Source organism: Neoarius graeffei, chromosome 24 (assembly GCF_027579695.1).
Source record: "Neoarius graeffei isolate fNeoGra1 chromosome 24, fNeoGra1.pri, whole genome shotgun sequence".
In the NCBI taxonomy this organism is placed as follows: Eukaryota; Metazoa; Chordata; class Actinopteri; order Siluriformes; family Ariidae; genus Neoarius; species Neoarius graeffei.
This window is the reverse complement of record NC_083592.1, coordinates 3078666-3094228: the sequence shown is the minus strand read 5'-3', so window position 1 is coordinate 3094228 and position 15563 is coordinate 3078666. Positions and strand designations below refer to the sequence as shown.

The 15563-nt window shown below is 42.4% G+C and overlaps 2 protein-coding genes across 2 annotated transcripts in view; both read left to right on the top strand.

Moving 5' to 3' along the window:
* Window positions 1–15563, top strand: part of LOC132872746 (BOLA class I histocompatibility antigen, alpha chain BL3-7-like) — a 223758-nt gene that overhangs the window by 190040 nt on the left and 18155 nt on the right. The gene's annotated exons all lie outside the window — the stretch shown is intronic.
* LOC132872749 (BOLA class I histocompatibility antigen, alpha chain BL3-7-like) overlaps window positions 5262–15563 on the top strand; it is a 28457-nt gene continuing 18155 nt past the window's right edge. Inside the window, exons 1-2 of the mRNA XM_060907799.1 lie at window positions 5262–5430; window positions 10284–10550. Of these exons, the coding sequence (XP_060763782.1) occupies window positions 5382–5430; window positions 10284–10550 (316 nt within the window). The 5' untranslated portion in view covers window positions 5262–5381. The remainder of the gene's footprint in view (window positions 5431–10283; window positions 10551–15563) is intronic.

Below are 15563 nucleotides of genomic sequence, written 5' to 3'. Positions count from 1 at the left end.
ACGGGTCGGTTTTGACCCGTGTTTTAAATCAGCCATAAAATACCCTAAAAATAATTATCATCCAATTTGTTTCTTACCTCTTGGTTACCTTGTTAGGCTCCCTTATCCATGAAAAGATTGGTTTTAATATTTTTGTTGTGGCCCCCTGGGCCTTTCTTTTAACAGCATACCCCTCGTTTTCAATATAAAAAAGTGGTCAAATGAACCTCAAGAGAATAATGTAAACAAATTATTGTTTATTGTTTGGTTGTTCTGTCACCTGATTATTACTGAGGGGTATTAGATCACATCTCTTAAATGTTCAAAAAAAAGAGATTTTAATTTTAATATTATCAACTATAGTAACATCTATGGTGTTTCGGGTCAATTTCGACCCATATATATTTACTTCAAGAAAAGGGCAAAAAACAAGTCTTTTTTTTCTGTTGACTATCTGTGGCCTCATTGCTGGATCTGTACACTCCAGCAAGGAGAAGAACACCAATGTAGGCATCCAGGCATGCCCAGATTTTTATGCCATATTTGCCTGGCTTACTGGGCATGTATTGCCGGAACGGGCATTTTCCACGGAAAGGGAGAAAATGTTCATCTATTGTCACCTCTGGCCCTGGGTTGAACATCAGTGGAAGGAGTTGCACCCATCTCTCCCAGACATCCCTGATGGGAGCAAGCTTGTCAGATTTTGCTCTGGTGTCTCTGTTGTCAAATCTGAGGACTCTTGATATCATTCGAAAGGTCTGAAGTGACATTGTTGCCCGGAAAATATTCCTGCCTGTTGATGCATCCCAGAGACTATTAGTGGCCTAATTGCTGGATCTGTACACTCCAGCAAGGAGAAGAACACCAATGTAGGCATCCAGGCATTCCTCATCAATGTCATTCCACATGTTGCCATGGACTTTTTTTCCTTCAAGGTTTGTCATAGCAATTATGACTTTTTTTTTAGTGACAATGGCATAAACAGATCAAAACATGACTTGATGTCACTTACTCTTGTCACAGCAAACCTTGTGATCCCAGGGATCATTTTGATGACATTTGCAGCAGCTGTCCTGCCATGTACGTCAGGAGGTACTGAGCTCCAACAGATGTTGCCACTTTTGGATCTGAATGTTTCAGCAGGAGCAGCTTCAGCACCGGTGACCTCCTCATCAGACTGATCAGATGTGTCTGTGTCTTCCGGTTGATACGCCACATCATCTTCCTCCTCAGAGACCTGCTCATCTCCATCGCTATACTGCTCTGTGTCCTCTGCCTCATTATCAGCAAAGATATGATCCAGAGCTTGGCTTACATTCAGTCCTCTTCTCATTGTTGCCTGCTGTAAATTGGAGATGTGTACTCTGCAAGTCACCAACTCTAAACTCAATTGGCCTTACATGCCTGGACATGTCTGTCTTTGTTCTGTCAAACAGGCAAAGAGAAAAGCCCCTGACTGAAGCTCAAGTGGTTGGAGGAAGAGCTGGCTGTAGGTTGATTGTGTGTTTATGATTTCAGTTTTGGCATTTATTATTGTTTTATAATCTTATATTTTAACTGGGTCGGAATTGACCCTGGGCGGCATGGTGGTGTAGTGGTTAGCGCTGTCACCTCACAGCAAGAAGGTCCAGGTTCGAGCCCCAGGGCCGGCGAGGGCCTTTCTGTGTGGAGTTTGCATGTTCTCCCCGTGTCTGCGTGGGTTTCCTCCAAGTGCTCCAGTTTCCCCCACAGTCCAAAGACATGCAGGTTAGGTTAACTGGTGACTCTAAATTGACCGTAGGTGTGAATGTGAGTGTGAATGGTTGTCTGTGTCTATGTGTCAGCCCTGTGATGACCTGGTGACTTGTCCAGGGTGTACCCTGCCTTTCGCCCGTAGTCAGCTGGGATAGGATCCAGCTTGCCTGCGACCCTGTAGAAGGATAGAGCGGCTAGAGATAATGAGATGAGATGAGATTATGCATCTTGCACATTCTCCTGTCTTGTCAATGAGCAGTTGTGCTTCCATATGTTTTGTAATTTTCCAGGAAATGGGTGATATTGATATATATATATATATATATATATATATATATATATATATATATATATATATATATATATATATATATATATATATCACTGTCACTACTTTTGTTTGTTGAAGGCTCAAAGTCATCTGTAAAAAGACCTGCACCTGAGTTTAGGGCACGTCGTCGTTTGGCAAGTGTTTGGCATGCGCTGCTTAAACACTGGCTGTGTTGCTTATGTGTGGTGAATGCATGTTCTGATAGTTTTAAGGGAACAACATGAGAATGTTTAAGTACAATTTTACAAAATACGTATTTTAGTTCTATAAATGCTACGTGAAATGACAGGATGTTCCTGTAGAATTTTTGCTGTACATCAGGTACTTCCCTGAAAGTTCATTTTAGTATTTTGTGAAATTGTATGTTCAGTGATAACTGCAACAATATTTACCTCTGTTCCTTCACAGATTTGTCCATGCTCATGATGAAAGGTCAGCAGCATTGGCTCAATTGTTTGTGAAGCATGGGATTTAATGTAAAGTGGGAACTTCTGTGTTAAGGTTGTAACATATGGATATATACATTTTGTGTTCCAGGAGAAGCAGAATGACATAATTCGCAGTATCAAACAGCTGAATGACAAAGTTGATGCACTTCATGCTCGGACCGTCCCTGAAAGTGTCGGTTCCCGGACATACCAGGAGAGGGAACAAGATGATGAGGACACTGCTGAGACCATCATCCGAAGAATGGCCAGCTCTAAACCAGAAGTGCGAGCTCGAACCAATTACAAGCAGTGCCTGGAAGTAATGGGCCTCCCAGTAAAGTCACTCGAAGAAGTGAGTTAATATATTTTCTGTTTATCAGATCCTCTTCACTTCAATAACATTTTGCTGTTTTATTTTTTACACAGTATATTATGAAACAACATGCTGTATTTATGGCAATGCAGTAACTTACACAAATAGCAATATGTACATAGGATTAATCATTTTTGTCTGATCTGCTTTCACCAGTGTGGTATATACCTAGCTGATAGCTATAACTTGAGAAAATTCTGCAAGCAATATAAACAGCTTGATAAAAATATAGGGCCTGCACAATAAGGTATTGGGTTGAGAATACTAATTATGAACATACAGCTCAAATTATACAGTATCTGAACAGTAAAATATATATCATTTCTGATGAATAATGATGGTAATTTTCAACTTGCAGCCGAAGAGTGCTAATGACAAACTTGATGGCGAGGACAAGGAAACCAAGCGCCGGAGGAATGCCGTCGTCAATGCCTTGACTGCATACGCCCCTGGAATGGAACTAGGAAAGAATACAGTCGCAAACATTGTCAGGAACTGCTTGTACGCTATAGCCCCTGTTTATCTTTGGCAGTGCTTCAGCAGTCAGGGCAAGTCGGGAACCACCAAAGGCAGCCTTGCCAGAGACATGCCACAAATTTAGCGAGTTATCATGGCGGCTGCAATAAGTATCACATCAATGGACAGTACTACCATCATTTCTACAATTGGTGCCGTAATCCGAAGCTGTCCTACCCGAGCAGAGTCAAAGAAGTATAGACAGGACCATCCTGAACTTTTTCCTGACCAGCAAAAGTCTGATGAAAATAAAACACCTAAGGACAAAAACACCCAGAAACAGAAACACAGTCCTACTCCAAAAGAGAAAACCGCAGCCATAGCCATCAACTCTGTGAATGGTAGAAAGAGGCCTCTCTCCTCTGACGAGGACTCTGAGGAGGACATTCTGACCTCATCTCCAGAGTGCTCTACCAGACAACAGCCTCTTCGGAAGACTCATGTAGTTCCTTCTGCACCTGGGGCATCTGCAGCAGGTCAGAATTCTTCTGAATCTGAATCCGAAGAGGTAGAACTGGAAGTGGGTTACTCAGATGACTCTGATGATGACCCAGATTACAGGTTTGAGAAACCATAACATTTTTTTCTAATAGGACGTGTGTTCCTTTATATATTATTAACTTGTACTTTGTTTTTTTTTTACACACATTTGTATAAAATTTATTAAGAGGCCTTTTTATTTTTAGATATTGTATCTAATTTTTTTTTTTGTCCCCCCCACCTTTTCTCTGAAAGGGAGCAGGGGGACATATATAGAAATAGGGGCCGGCTGTCCATCTGGTTAAAGCTGTTCAGAACATGGGGGGGGGAGGGGGGGGTGTCGTGGCTCAGGTGCATAAGGCACCATACCATAAATCTGGGGACATGGGTTTGATTCCAACCTGAGGTCATTTCCCGATCCCTCCCTGTCTCTCTCTCCTGCTCATTTCCTGTCTCTACACTGTCCTATCCAATAAAGGTGAAAAAAAAGCCCCCCAAAATATCTTTTTCAGAATGTGCTTATTATTGATTGTAGTGTTTGTGTTAAAACTGTTCACTTTTGCTCTTAAATATGATGTATTATTAATTGTATGTAGATGTCTAGATGAAAAGATTGGTGTAGAGTTTGTTTTGTTTCAAGCGGAGATTTAGTAATGTTTATGTTTATCCGGCATATTGTTTGCAAGTCATTATTGGAATAAAACATTGAATTTTAAAACATTCATAAAGTTTGTTTTACTTCATTTTTAGTTCTCAATATTGGAGAGTAAGCCTCTAATACAATCATAAAAATTGTAGGCCCACTGCCTGTATGGAAATATCCAGAATCCCTGTGAATAGCAGCTCCCTGGTGTGGCTGGATGGACACCTGCTACAAATGTTCATAGAATGTTCTGCTTCAGCTGTTCATATGATGTTTGTGAACATTTGTATAATGTTCGCATACGAACATTACCTGTCCTCATTCTTTGTTCATGTAATGTTCGTGCAATATTCGTTTCATGTTCACGAACAATTCTATGCGAACGTTCTAAAAACATTTAAAAAATGTTCAGTTTCCTGGTGGGGTCACACAGGTCTTCATGGCACTCTGCGGTTAATAGGGAAGAGGAATGGTTTATGTAGTGAATGTCAAGTTCTAGAAGATGTAGTTCATGTTTTATTTAATTGCAATAAATACACAGAACACAGACAGCAATGGAGAGAAAGAGCGGCTGATAATGGGATAGAAAACATCCTTAAGGAAGAAGGAATGCAGAGAGATAGGATCAAATCCCTATTTATTTTTCTTAATGATACAGCTTTAATTAAAAGATCTAGGATCCTTTTTCAGATAGCCATGATAGTCTGCCAAGTCCCTTTACACACTCCTGTACAGTAGGTGGCGGTATGCACCAAAGAGACGTGATCCGCCAATAAGCCGAAGAAGAAGAAGGCAGGCGGAAAAGAAACACAAACAGTGGGGAGAGAAAATGAGAGAGAAGATGCTGAGATCAGAACCCGTTAGGGAAGATAAAGTTGGGCTCTGAAGCCTGCAGTGATGAAGGTGCTGCTGTTCCTGGTGTTCGGTGTCCATCTGGCAGCAGCAGGTCAGTTTACTGGGTTTATTCATCACTCTATTATTTTCTTCTGTAAAGGTTCATCATCAGCTCACACCAATTCACTGCCTTCTCTTTCTGAAACCTGTAAATAAAGCATTAAACCCCAACATTAACAGCGTTGAATCCGCAGGATATTAGTGAACACCTTATAAAGTAATATTCTGTAGATTAATTATAAAAACTCACAGCAGGACTTTGTTTTACTACTAAAATCTCCAGATCCCCAGTGACCCGCTGCTACTAATGAACTGTTCAGAGAAAAGAGTGTTATTTATTAGTTATTGAGCTAAAAGCTTTGATTAAACTCGATTACAGGGAGAGCAGATGAGTAAAAATCATTTCTCATTTCCTTCATTAAATAAATAAATGAATCCGAGTTGGGCCTCAGTAATCTGTGCACTTTGTCTCTTCGAGCTCCGAACTCGAGTGGAATAATAACATGTGATCACAGGGTCTCTGGATTTGTTCCCTTGTGATCTGTTCCGGTGGAGACACGAACTGCTTTATTTTATTCACTGAACCTCAATAACAATCAGGGTTTATTCTGAAACACAGTAAACTGCAGGAGTCGCTTACTTTCGGTTCCAGCCTGAAGCAGTGGGATCTCCCTGGTTACTGATGACGTAGCTGCGTTAGGGGCGGGGCTTAGCAACTCTGTTATTGTGTTGATGTGAAAAAGACAAGTTGGATGGAAATTATGGACTTGATTTTCTTCCTGTAGAACAGGATAAAGCGGCTGGAGATGATGAGATGAGCTGAGATTTTCTTCCTGTTCGCTCTGTGAGTTATTTGGATGTCAGAATCATTCCCACCTCAAACCAAGAGAACAGTCAGCGTTCAGAGATAATAAAACTGTTTTCATTTTAAAGAGGGAGTTAAAGGGGAAGAAATCACAAGGACCAGAACCTGCTACAGTTATAATAAAATGAATATTAAATCTATATTTCATATTTTTTATTGCATCTATAAAACTGCAGATCCACACAGTGACAGATGGGGTCATGTTTAAATCATAAACCAGACCACTGAACTGGACAGTGTTTATACTCCTCCCTGTCATGTTACTGGAGTGGAAATCATCTTGGAATTCCCAACAAAGTGTAAATAAATAAATAAATAAATAAATGCCTGTAAAAGTAAAAACACTTTCAACAAAACTTGCACTTGGCTGTGGAGTGATGTGCGTCTGTGTGCACACCACACCACCTTCTCTCAGCTCACACCTCTCTCTCTCTCTCTCTCTCTCTCTCTCTCTCTCTCTCTCACACACACACACACACACACACACGTCAAAGAGAGGACAGGAGTCTAAAGAAAACGAGAAAAACAAAAAGAGAAATGTAGCACAAAATTAAAGAGGCAACTCGAAAGGAAACGTAATGCAAAATACTAAGATTACACTTAAGTAGTACCAAAAAGTGAGAATAGTTTTTTTTTTTTTCTAAATTCTTTATATTTGGGGTTTTCTTTGTAGGTATTCCTACAAGTTGCTAAAGCATCATATTTCTCACACTTACCTTTTTTAAAATTACTATTAAAGTCTGTCCTTTGACTCTGTGAAATCAGACCAGAGGGTGTGTCCTGTTTCAGTTACACTAACTTAAAATGCATATTCTGGACCAATTTTTTTTTTTTAATATATGAAAGAATGTCCGTTAACACACTCATCCAGAAAGGTAATTTTGCACAAGGCCATCTGTCTACAGCAGAAAAAAATAAAATAAAACGCATCTGGAAAAATCCCAAGGGAGTCTGGAGCCAGATTCGTGACGTCACCTGCGGAAGCGCCAGCAGGCTGCGCAAGCTTTGCAGGGTTTCAGTGCACAGCCTGTGTAGACCAAGCGCTCCCATTTCTCTCTCATTGTCCGGTCTTTTGGGAAACGATGAGTACTAATCCCATCATGATTGGTGTTGCTACGCTCTCCTACGATACACCTGTTAACCATTTTAATAATTACGCGATAACGTTGAAGAAATTTGCAGAAAACCACCAGGTTGTTTTCTTATAAACAAACCAGCGCTGACGTAGGATTCAGAAGGAGGCGCCCCGCACGTGACGTCACGAAAATCAATGTTTGCCGGGAAATCCAAATGCTGAGTTTTTTTTCAGAGGCGGACCAATTCGCCTCAAATGGCTTGATTTCAACTGAATTTTTCTGGCATTGCGCAAGGTAAAAAAATTGCACAAAATGCAGAATGTTCCAGATATTTGACCAAAGTTTAATATAAAATAGGAGAATTACATTGATCGTGCTCCTGAATTTACCCGTGATATGCACTTTAAATCTGTGTGTTATGAAATTATCCTCAGTTCAGTGGTAGAATCCTCTTTTAGCGATTCACACCTCAGTACTGAAGTGTTCTCAGCTCTTTTAGTTCCTCTCACTGGCTAGATGATTCCTGTCTGACTCGGTCAGGGCTGTTTCATTTCAGCTGTCACCACTTTAGTGGCGGTGTCTTATTTCTGTTCTCCTCACTTCAGCAGGATTTCTTTCAGCTCGATCTTTGTAATGCTTTAAGAAGCAGTTTTGCTTCCACATCCCAGTCCGGCCTGTTATCTAGGTGCAGTTGTACCTGCTGTAAATCATTTATAGTGACGTCATTAATTACAGGAGGTGTGTGAGTGCAGTGACACAGTGGACCAACAGAGGGCGCTGCTTCTCTCCATCAAATACTGAAAGATAGTTAGTTTTTTTTTTTTTTTTTTTTTTCTTTTTTATCAGACATCTAATTTATTGGGTTTGTTTACCTGACATGTTTCGACGTACAACTTCCGTCTTCCTCAGAGTGTCACCGGATGTTAATTGGTGACGCATCTTTTATCAGCTGCTGTTTCTGAAGGCGTGGCCTTCCTGTCTGGTTTGACAGGTCGGTCACGCCTTCTACTGTCTGTTTGTCCCCTGCAAGATGGCACTCCAGGTGTGGGAGAGCATGTATGCTCCCTCATCCCGGTTGATGGTCCTCGGGCTTCGCTTACGGATCTCCATGGCCTCCCTGATCAGCGCTGGATCAGGGAGGCCATGGAGATCCGTAAGCGAAGCCCGAGGACCATCAACCGGGATGAGGGAGCATACATGCTCTCCCACACCTGGAGTGCCATCTTGCAGGGGACAAACAGACAGTAGAAGGCGTGACCGACCTGTCAAACCAGACAGGAAGGCCACGCCTTCAGAAACAGCAGCTGATAAAAGATGCGTCACCAATTAACATCCGGTGACACTCTGAGGAAGACGGAAGTTGTACGTCGAAACATGTCAGGTAAACAAACCCAATAAATTAGATGTCTGATAAAAAAGAAAAAAAAAAAAAACTAACTATATTTAAAATAAGACATAATGAACGTAATCGAAAGAAATACTGAAAGAGTTCTGTGTTAGTGGAATATCAGGGGTTTCCACAGCAACACACACACACGGAGTTTACACACTTTATATTGAACTGTTGAAAGGAAAGAAATTATTTCCTAAAGCTGATAAACAGTAAAGATTAAAGCACAAAACACACAGATATCACTGTGAGTGTGTGTGTGTGTGTTTGTCCGTGTCCAAGACTCCCATGAACTCCTCCTCAGTAAGGTACTGATGTCTGGTATTAAGGAGTTTTGGAAATTTTATGTAAATAATGTTTATTAATTGAATTGCCACAGATATAAATCACTGATATTAATTAATGAGTTGTAATTTTGGACTAGATTACTTTGGGGGAGTTCTTTTTTAATTGCATGAATTTTCATTAAGACGATGAATTTGTTTTCAGCTGCAGAAACTCATATTAAATCTCTGATTTTATAAACAAGTGAAATTAAAAACCTATTCAAGTTTATTTTTATAGCGCTTTTAACAACAGACATTGTCGCAAAGCAGCTTTACAGAATTTTACTGACTTTAAACCTGAGCTAATGAGCTATTTATATTTAAACATGAGCTATTCATATTAGCTTCTGCAAAAAAAAAAAACCCCATAATAATAAGTAATTAGATAAGAATAAGTAATTAAATACAGGAATGTGTGTGTCCATATATAAATAACATGAGTTTGATTTTTAAAAAGTAAACCTGCTGGAATCGGAGACTCCATTAATCATCTGAAGTTGATGTGATAAAATAATTCACGGTCACCGCAGGTCCTGCACGAGAGGACCCGAGAACACTGATCTCGATTTCTGTTCATAAAGAATTTTAAAATCACGCTCCCTTTCATACGTTTAAATGGAGCCGGTGGCAGCTGATGGTTAAATGTGGAGAGTAAAATCTGTTCCATCAGTAAATCAACAGCGAGACTGTTAGTGTTGAGCTCGGCACAGGGTCTCAGTGATGGCGTCATCATCATCATCATCATCATCATTATTAACGTGGGCTGAAAGTATCGGCCCCAGTGCCATGAAATGTCAGGAGCCTGTTGCTGTCGTCACGTGACCCGCCTGTCCCTGATGCGCCGGATCTCCTGCGTGTCACTTCATACCGTTCTGTGTGTTTCTCTTACGCGTGCCGGTGCTGCTGCTGCGCTCGGTTCCACAAAAGACTCGAATAATCTGCTGCAGTTCAGTGTCGCTCAGATGCGATAAAAAACAAGATGCAAAGAACAGTGATAGTGAAGTGAATAATAAAAGTAAACAGTAAATACACAGTGGTAAAATCCTGATGGAATAATAAGTGTGATTACAGACAGAAGGCTGCGTCTGCACGTCTCCCGGGTTCAACCTGAGTGATGTGGCTGAATCACGACTCATTAATGATCAGAAACAGAATCCTATACGTCTGTATAATAACTGTATTTTTTTTCCCTTTTGTATCTGATCGCTTACTAAAACAATGTAAATGTGTGTTTTTACTCTCTTACAGTCACACACACTCTCCAGATCTTCTACACCGCAGTCACGCGAGGAATAAATTTCCCACAATTCACTGCTGTCACTCAGCTGGATGGAGTGGAGTCTGAGTACTATGACAGCAACATCAAAAGGAAGATCCCAAAGACAGAGTGGGTAAAGAAGATTGATGCTGATATTCCAGATTACTGGGACAGATACACACAGAGGCTGCAGCGTACTGAGGAGGACTTCAGAGTCAGTGTGGCTACATTAATGCAGCGCTTTAATCAGACTGGAGGTAAAACACTCACAGCCTCAAACACACACACACACACACTGTATACATACATTCACAGAAACACACAGAGTGAACTCTGTACATACACAGTGGAGAGTGTGCTGCTGCTGCAGGAATGGAGAGAAAGTGTGTGTGTGTGTGTGTGTGTGTGTGTGTGTGTGTGTGTGTGTGTGTGTGTGTGTGTGTGTGTGTGTGTGAGTGAGAGAGAGAGGGAGAGCAGACAGAGTAAAACCAGTCACCAGGTTGACTAGAATTTTAGCTAACACTCGGTTAACTATTTTTCTGTGTGATTTAAAGATATCAGCCAAAGTTCACTCGTTACCTGTGAAGCTAATTATTATATTTAATAGTTAAATTAGTAGCTAAGTGTGTTAGCAAGAGAGTTTATTGATGACTATTGTAGAGCTGCAACAACTAATTTATAAATCATTAAAAATTGATGATAAAAATAGAAGGCAATAATTTTCATTCTCAGTCAGTGAGACTGTGTTATTGTGTTATTCTCCTTCACTTTCACTAAAAACACATTTAACTGACGCGGTGGAGCAGGTTACCACAAAGACCCTGCTCTCCAGTCTGGGAACTCTTTATATCAGTGTTTCTGCACTGGTGGGTCATCACGGGCCCTTTATCACTGGGTCACGGACTGCTGGGGAGGAAAATGCTGCCAAACGCTGAGGATAAAACATACGACGCAGAAAACTGCGGAAAAAAAATGACAAATGTAAAATATTGTTTAAAAGCCAAAAAAACAATAATACAGTCAGGCTCCCCAGAGCTGTCGTTATAGCCAGTGAAAAACTCGGTCGTGTCGTGCGTCCAGTCAGATTAATCAGCTTTAAAACTGACAATCTGTAAATGTTTGTTGTTATCATAGTGAGATCTCTCTTCCTATAGAAGGCTGAATAAACAGTGCAGGTAACTGAGACTATCACGGTATGTTCAGCTGACAGCGTGTTGTGTTTGGCGTGTTATTGGCTGCTGAAAGCATGAAACCATCTGAATTCTTAAAGCAGGTTATTCAGAGACATAAAGCCAAAGACAAAGCAGTTGATTATTTTTTGAAAAGGAAGCTACGGGATCTGGAGCTCAAAACATGATCATAAATGTGTGCAGTGTTCAGGAACAATCCTGTCTCACATTGTACAAACTCCCTCAGCACGTTCCCAAGAGCAGACGGCCGCTCGCGGTTACAGAGGAGCTCGCTTCACCTGCTGATGGTGACGTGAGCAGAGAGAAACGACTCGGCGCAGATCTGACACAAACCAGCTGAAAAAACCTCAATGCAGATGTTTTTGCTGAAAATAGTGATTCCTTGATGAGGGATTTGTTTTTCTCTGAATAAGTTGATTTCAGTTAAAGGTTGGATTTTTCTCATTTTTTCAGCGAGATATGAAGCGACTTCACCTGATATTTAATTCTGACGAGTTAACAGCTTGTCATTTTATAGCAGCGTTAGCAGATTAAAATGTTCTACAGTTTTGTAATTAATATATGTTAAAAATAATCCAACTAATGAGTTAACTCAAACAAATAATTGATTGAATGGAATGAGAATAATAACTGCAGCCCTGTGTGTAAAACCACATTAGCCAGATTTGTTAGCATGCGAGCTAACGCTTCTAACGATCGCGTTCTGTCAGTAAATCCAGCAGTTGGGTTTGTTTGTAAGCTAATGTCAGATTTATGAAAATGATGTTTACGGTTGTCTGATGAAATGTAAGTGAAGCTCCGCCCCTCACTTGTAGTGTATAGATCGTGCCCCACTGATGCGCTGTAGTTTTCGAGTGTTTCCCCTCGGCGTTTGGCAGATGCCCTCATTCAGAGTGCCTTACAGAGTCACAGGACATTAACGTTTACATTTCTACAGCTGATCAGTTGAGGGTCTCACTGCAGGGGCCACCTGGTGGTGCTGAGATTTAAACCCATGAACTTTTGATTGGTCATCGAATTCCTTAATCCCTGAACTACTGTAGAGCACTTTGTGTTGATGCACTGATTTGTTAATGATTATAATGGTGTGTGTGTGTGTGTTAGGCAGAGCTTCTGGAGCTGAATGAGCTTTAACTGAGTTATTCACATTCACTCACATGTCAAACACTGAAATCTGTTCCAGAGTCACACCAACTTGCACACATGTGCGCGCTCACACACACACGTCATTTCAGGATAATTTTGATAAAAAAGCTTAAAGTAATGAAATATTATTTCTGATTTGAACCTGAACATTAGTGTGAGTACTGCGTCAGTTATGTTGGGTTCAGTGTGTAGTGACGAGTTCATAAAGAAAAGACACACATCAGTGTTCAGGACTCGGAGTGAAGTTCACACTTCCCAGGGTTTATATACTTAACTAAAACTAGCAGTGAGAATAATTTAGTTAACTGAAGTAAAAATGAAATGTTTTTAAAAATAAATAACAATTCCAGTGAACAATGCAACACAAACTAAAATGAAATAGAAGTGCAGGTAAAATCAGCTTCGGTTTTGTTTGGGTTCCCCTCGACTCAGTCATGCACTCGTTCCAGAAGGTGGCAGTAATGTGAAACCGGCTGCCGTAAAACAACAGGGAAGAAGAAGCTGCTCAGTGTGTAAATATAAAGCCTATAATACACTAGAACCAAAGATCTTCGAGAGGATATACCACAATAGAGTGACGTAATTCCTCTCTGTGGGTGCAAAAGTGGAACAGTTCCAGTCTCATAAGTGGGCCTACTAACACTGGCTACTAGGCTGTGTGTATGACTGGTAATTACTAACACTGGCCACTAGGCGGTGTGTATGACTGGTAATTACGAACACTGGCCACTAGGTGTTGTCATCTCATCTCATTATCTCTTGCCGCTTTATCCTGTTCTACAGGGTTGCAGGCAAGCTGGAGCCTATCCCAGCTGACTACGGACGAAAGGCGGGGTTCACCCTGGACAAGTCACCAGGTAGTCGGTGTGTATGACTGGTAATCACCAACACTGGCCACTAGGCGGCGTGTATGACTGGTAATCACCAACACTGGCCACTAGGCGGCGTGTATGACTGGTAATTACTAACACTGGCCACTAGGCGGCGTGTGTGACTGGTAAATACTAACGCTGGCCGCTAGGCGGCGTGTGTGACTGGTAATTACTAACACTGACCAAGGCGGTGTGTATGACTGGTAATTACTAACTCTGGCCGCTAGGCGGCGTGTGTGACTGGTAATTACTAACTCTGGCCGCTAGGCGGCGTGTGTGACTGGTAATTACTAATGCTGGCCGCTAGGCGGCGTGTGTGACTGGTAATTACTAACACTGACCAAGGCGGTGTGTATGACTGGTAATTACTAACTCTGGCCGCTAGGCGGCGTGTGTGACTGGTAATTACTAACTCTGGCCGCTAGGCGGCGTGTGTGACTGGTAAATACTAACGCTGGCCGCTAGGCGGCGTGTGTGACTGGTAATTACTAACACTGACCAAGGCGGTGTGTATGACTGGTAATTACTAACTCTGGCCGCTAGGCGGCGTGTGTGACTGGTAATTACTAACTCTGGCCGCTAGGCGGCGTGTGTGACTGGTAATTACTAACGCTGGCCGCTAGGCGGCGTGTGTGACTGGTAAATACTAACGCTGGCCGCTAGGTGGCGTGTGTGACTGGTAAATACTAACGCTGGCCGCTAGGCGGCGTGTGTGACTGGTAATTACTAACGCTGGCCGCTAGGCGGCGTGTGTGACTGGTAATTACTAACGCTGGCCGCTAGGCGGCGTGTGTGACTGGTAATTACTAACGCTGGCCGCTAGGCGGCGTGTATGACTGGTAATTATTAACACTGACCAAGGCGGCGTGTGTGACTGGTAATTACTAACGCTGGCCGCTAGGCGGCGTGTGTGACTGTTAATTACTAACGCTGACCAAGGCGGTGTGTATGACTGGTAATTACTAACTCTGGCCGCTAGGCGGCGTGTGTGACTGGTAATTACTAACTCTGACCGCTAGGCGGCGTGTGTGACTGGTAATTACTAACGCTGGCCGCTAGGCGGCGTGTGTGACTGGTAAATACTAACGCTGGCCGCTAGGTGGCGTGTGTGACTGGTAAATACTAACGCTGGCCGCTAGGTGGCGTGTGTGACTGGTAATTACTAACGCTGGCCGCTAGGCGGCGTGTGTGACTGGTAATTACTAACGCTGGCCGCTAGGCGGCGTGTATGACTGGTAATTACTATTACTGACCAAGGCGGTGTGCATGACTGGTAATTATTAACACTGGCCGCTAGGCGGCGTGTGTGACTGGTAATTACTAACGCTGGCCGCTAGGCGGCGTGTGTGACTGGTAATTACTAACGCTGACCAAGGCGGTGTGCATGACTGGTAATTATTAACACTGGCCACTAGGCGGCGTGTATGACTGGCAATTACTAACGCTGGCCGCTAGGTGGTGTATATGACTGGTAATTACTAACACTGACCAAGGCGGCGTGTGTGACTGGTAATTACTAACGCTGACCAAGGCGGCGTGTGTGACTGGTAATTACTAACGCTGGCCGCTAGGCGGCGTGTGTGACTGGTAATTACTAACGCTGGCCGCTAGGCGGCGTGTATGACTGGTAATTATTAACACTGACCAAGGCGGCGTGTGTGACTGGTAAATACTAATGCTGGTCGCTAGGCGGCGTGTGTGACTGATAAATATTAAGACTGGCCGCTAGGCGGCGTGTATGACTGGTAATTACTAACACTGGCCGCTAGGCGGCGTGTATGACTGGTAATTACCAACACTGACCAAGGCGGCGTGTGTGACTGGTAAATACTAATGCTGGTCGCTAGGCGGCGTGTGTGACTGGTAAATACTAACACTGGCCGCTAGGCGGCGTGTATGACTGGTAATTACTAACACTGACCAAGGCGGTGTGTATGACTGGTAATTACTAACTCTGGCCGCTAGGCGGCGTGTGTGACTGGTAATTACTAACGCTGGCCGCTAGGCGGCGTGTGTGACTGGTAAATACTAACGCTGGCCGCTAGGCGGCGTGTGTGACTGG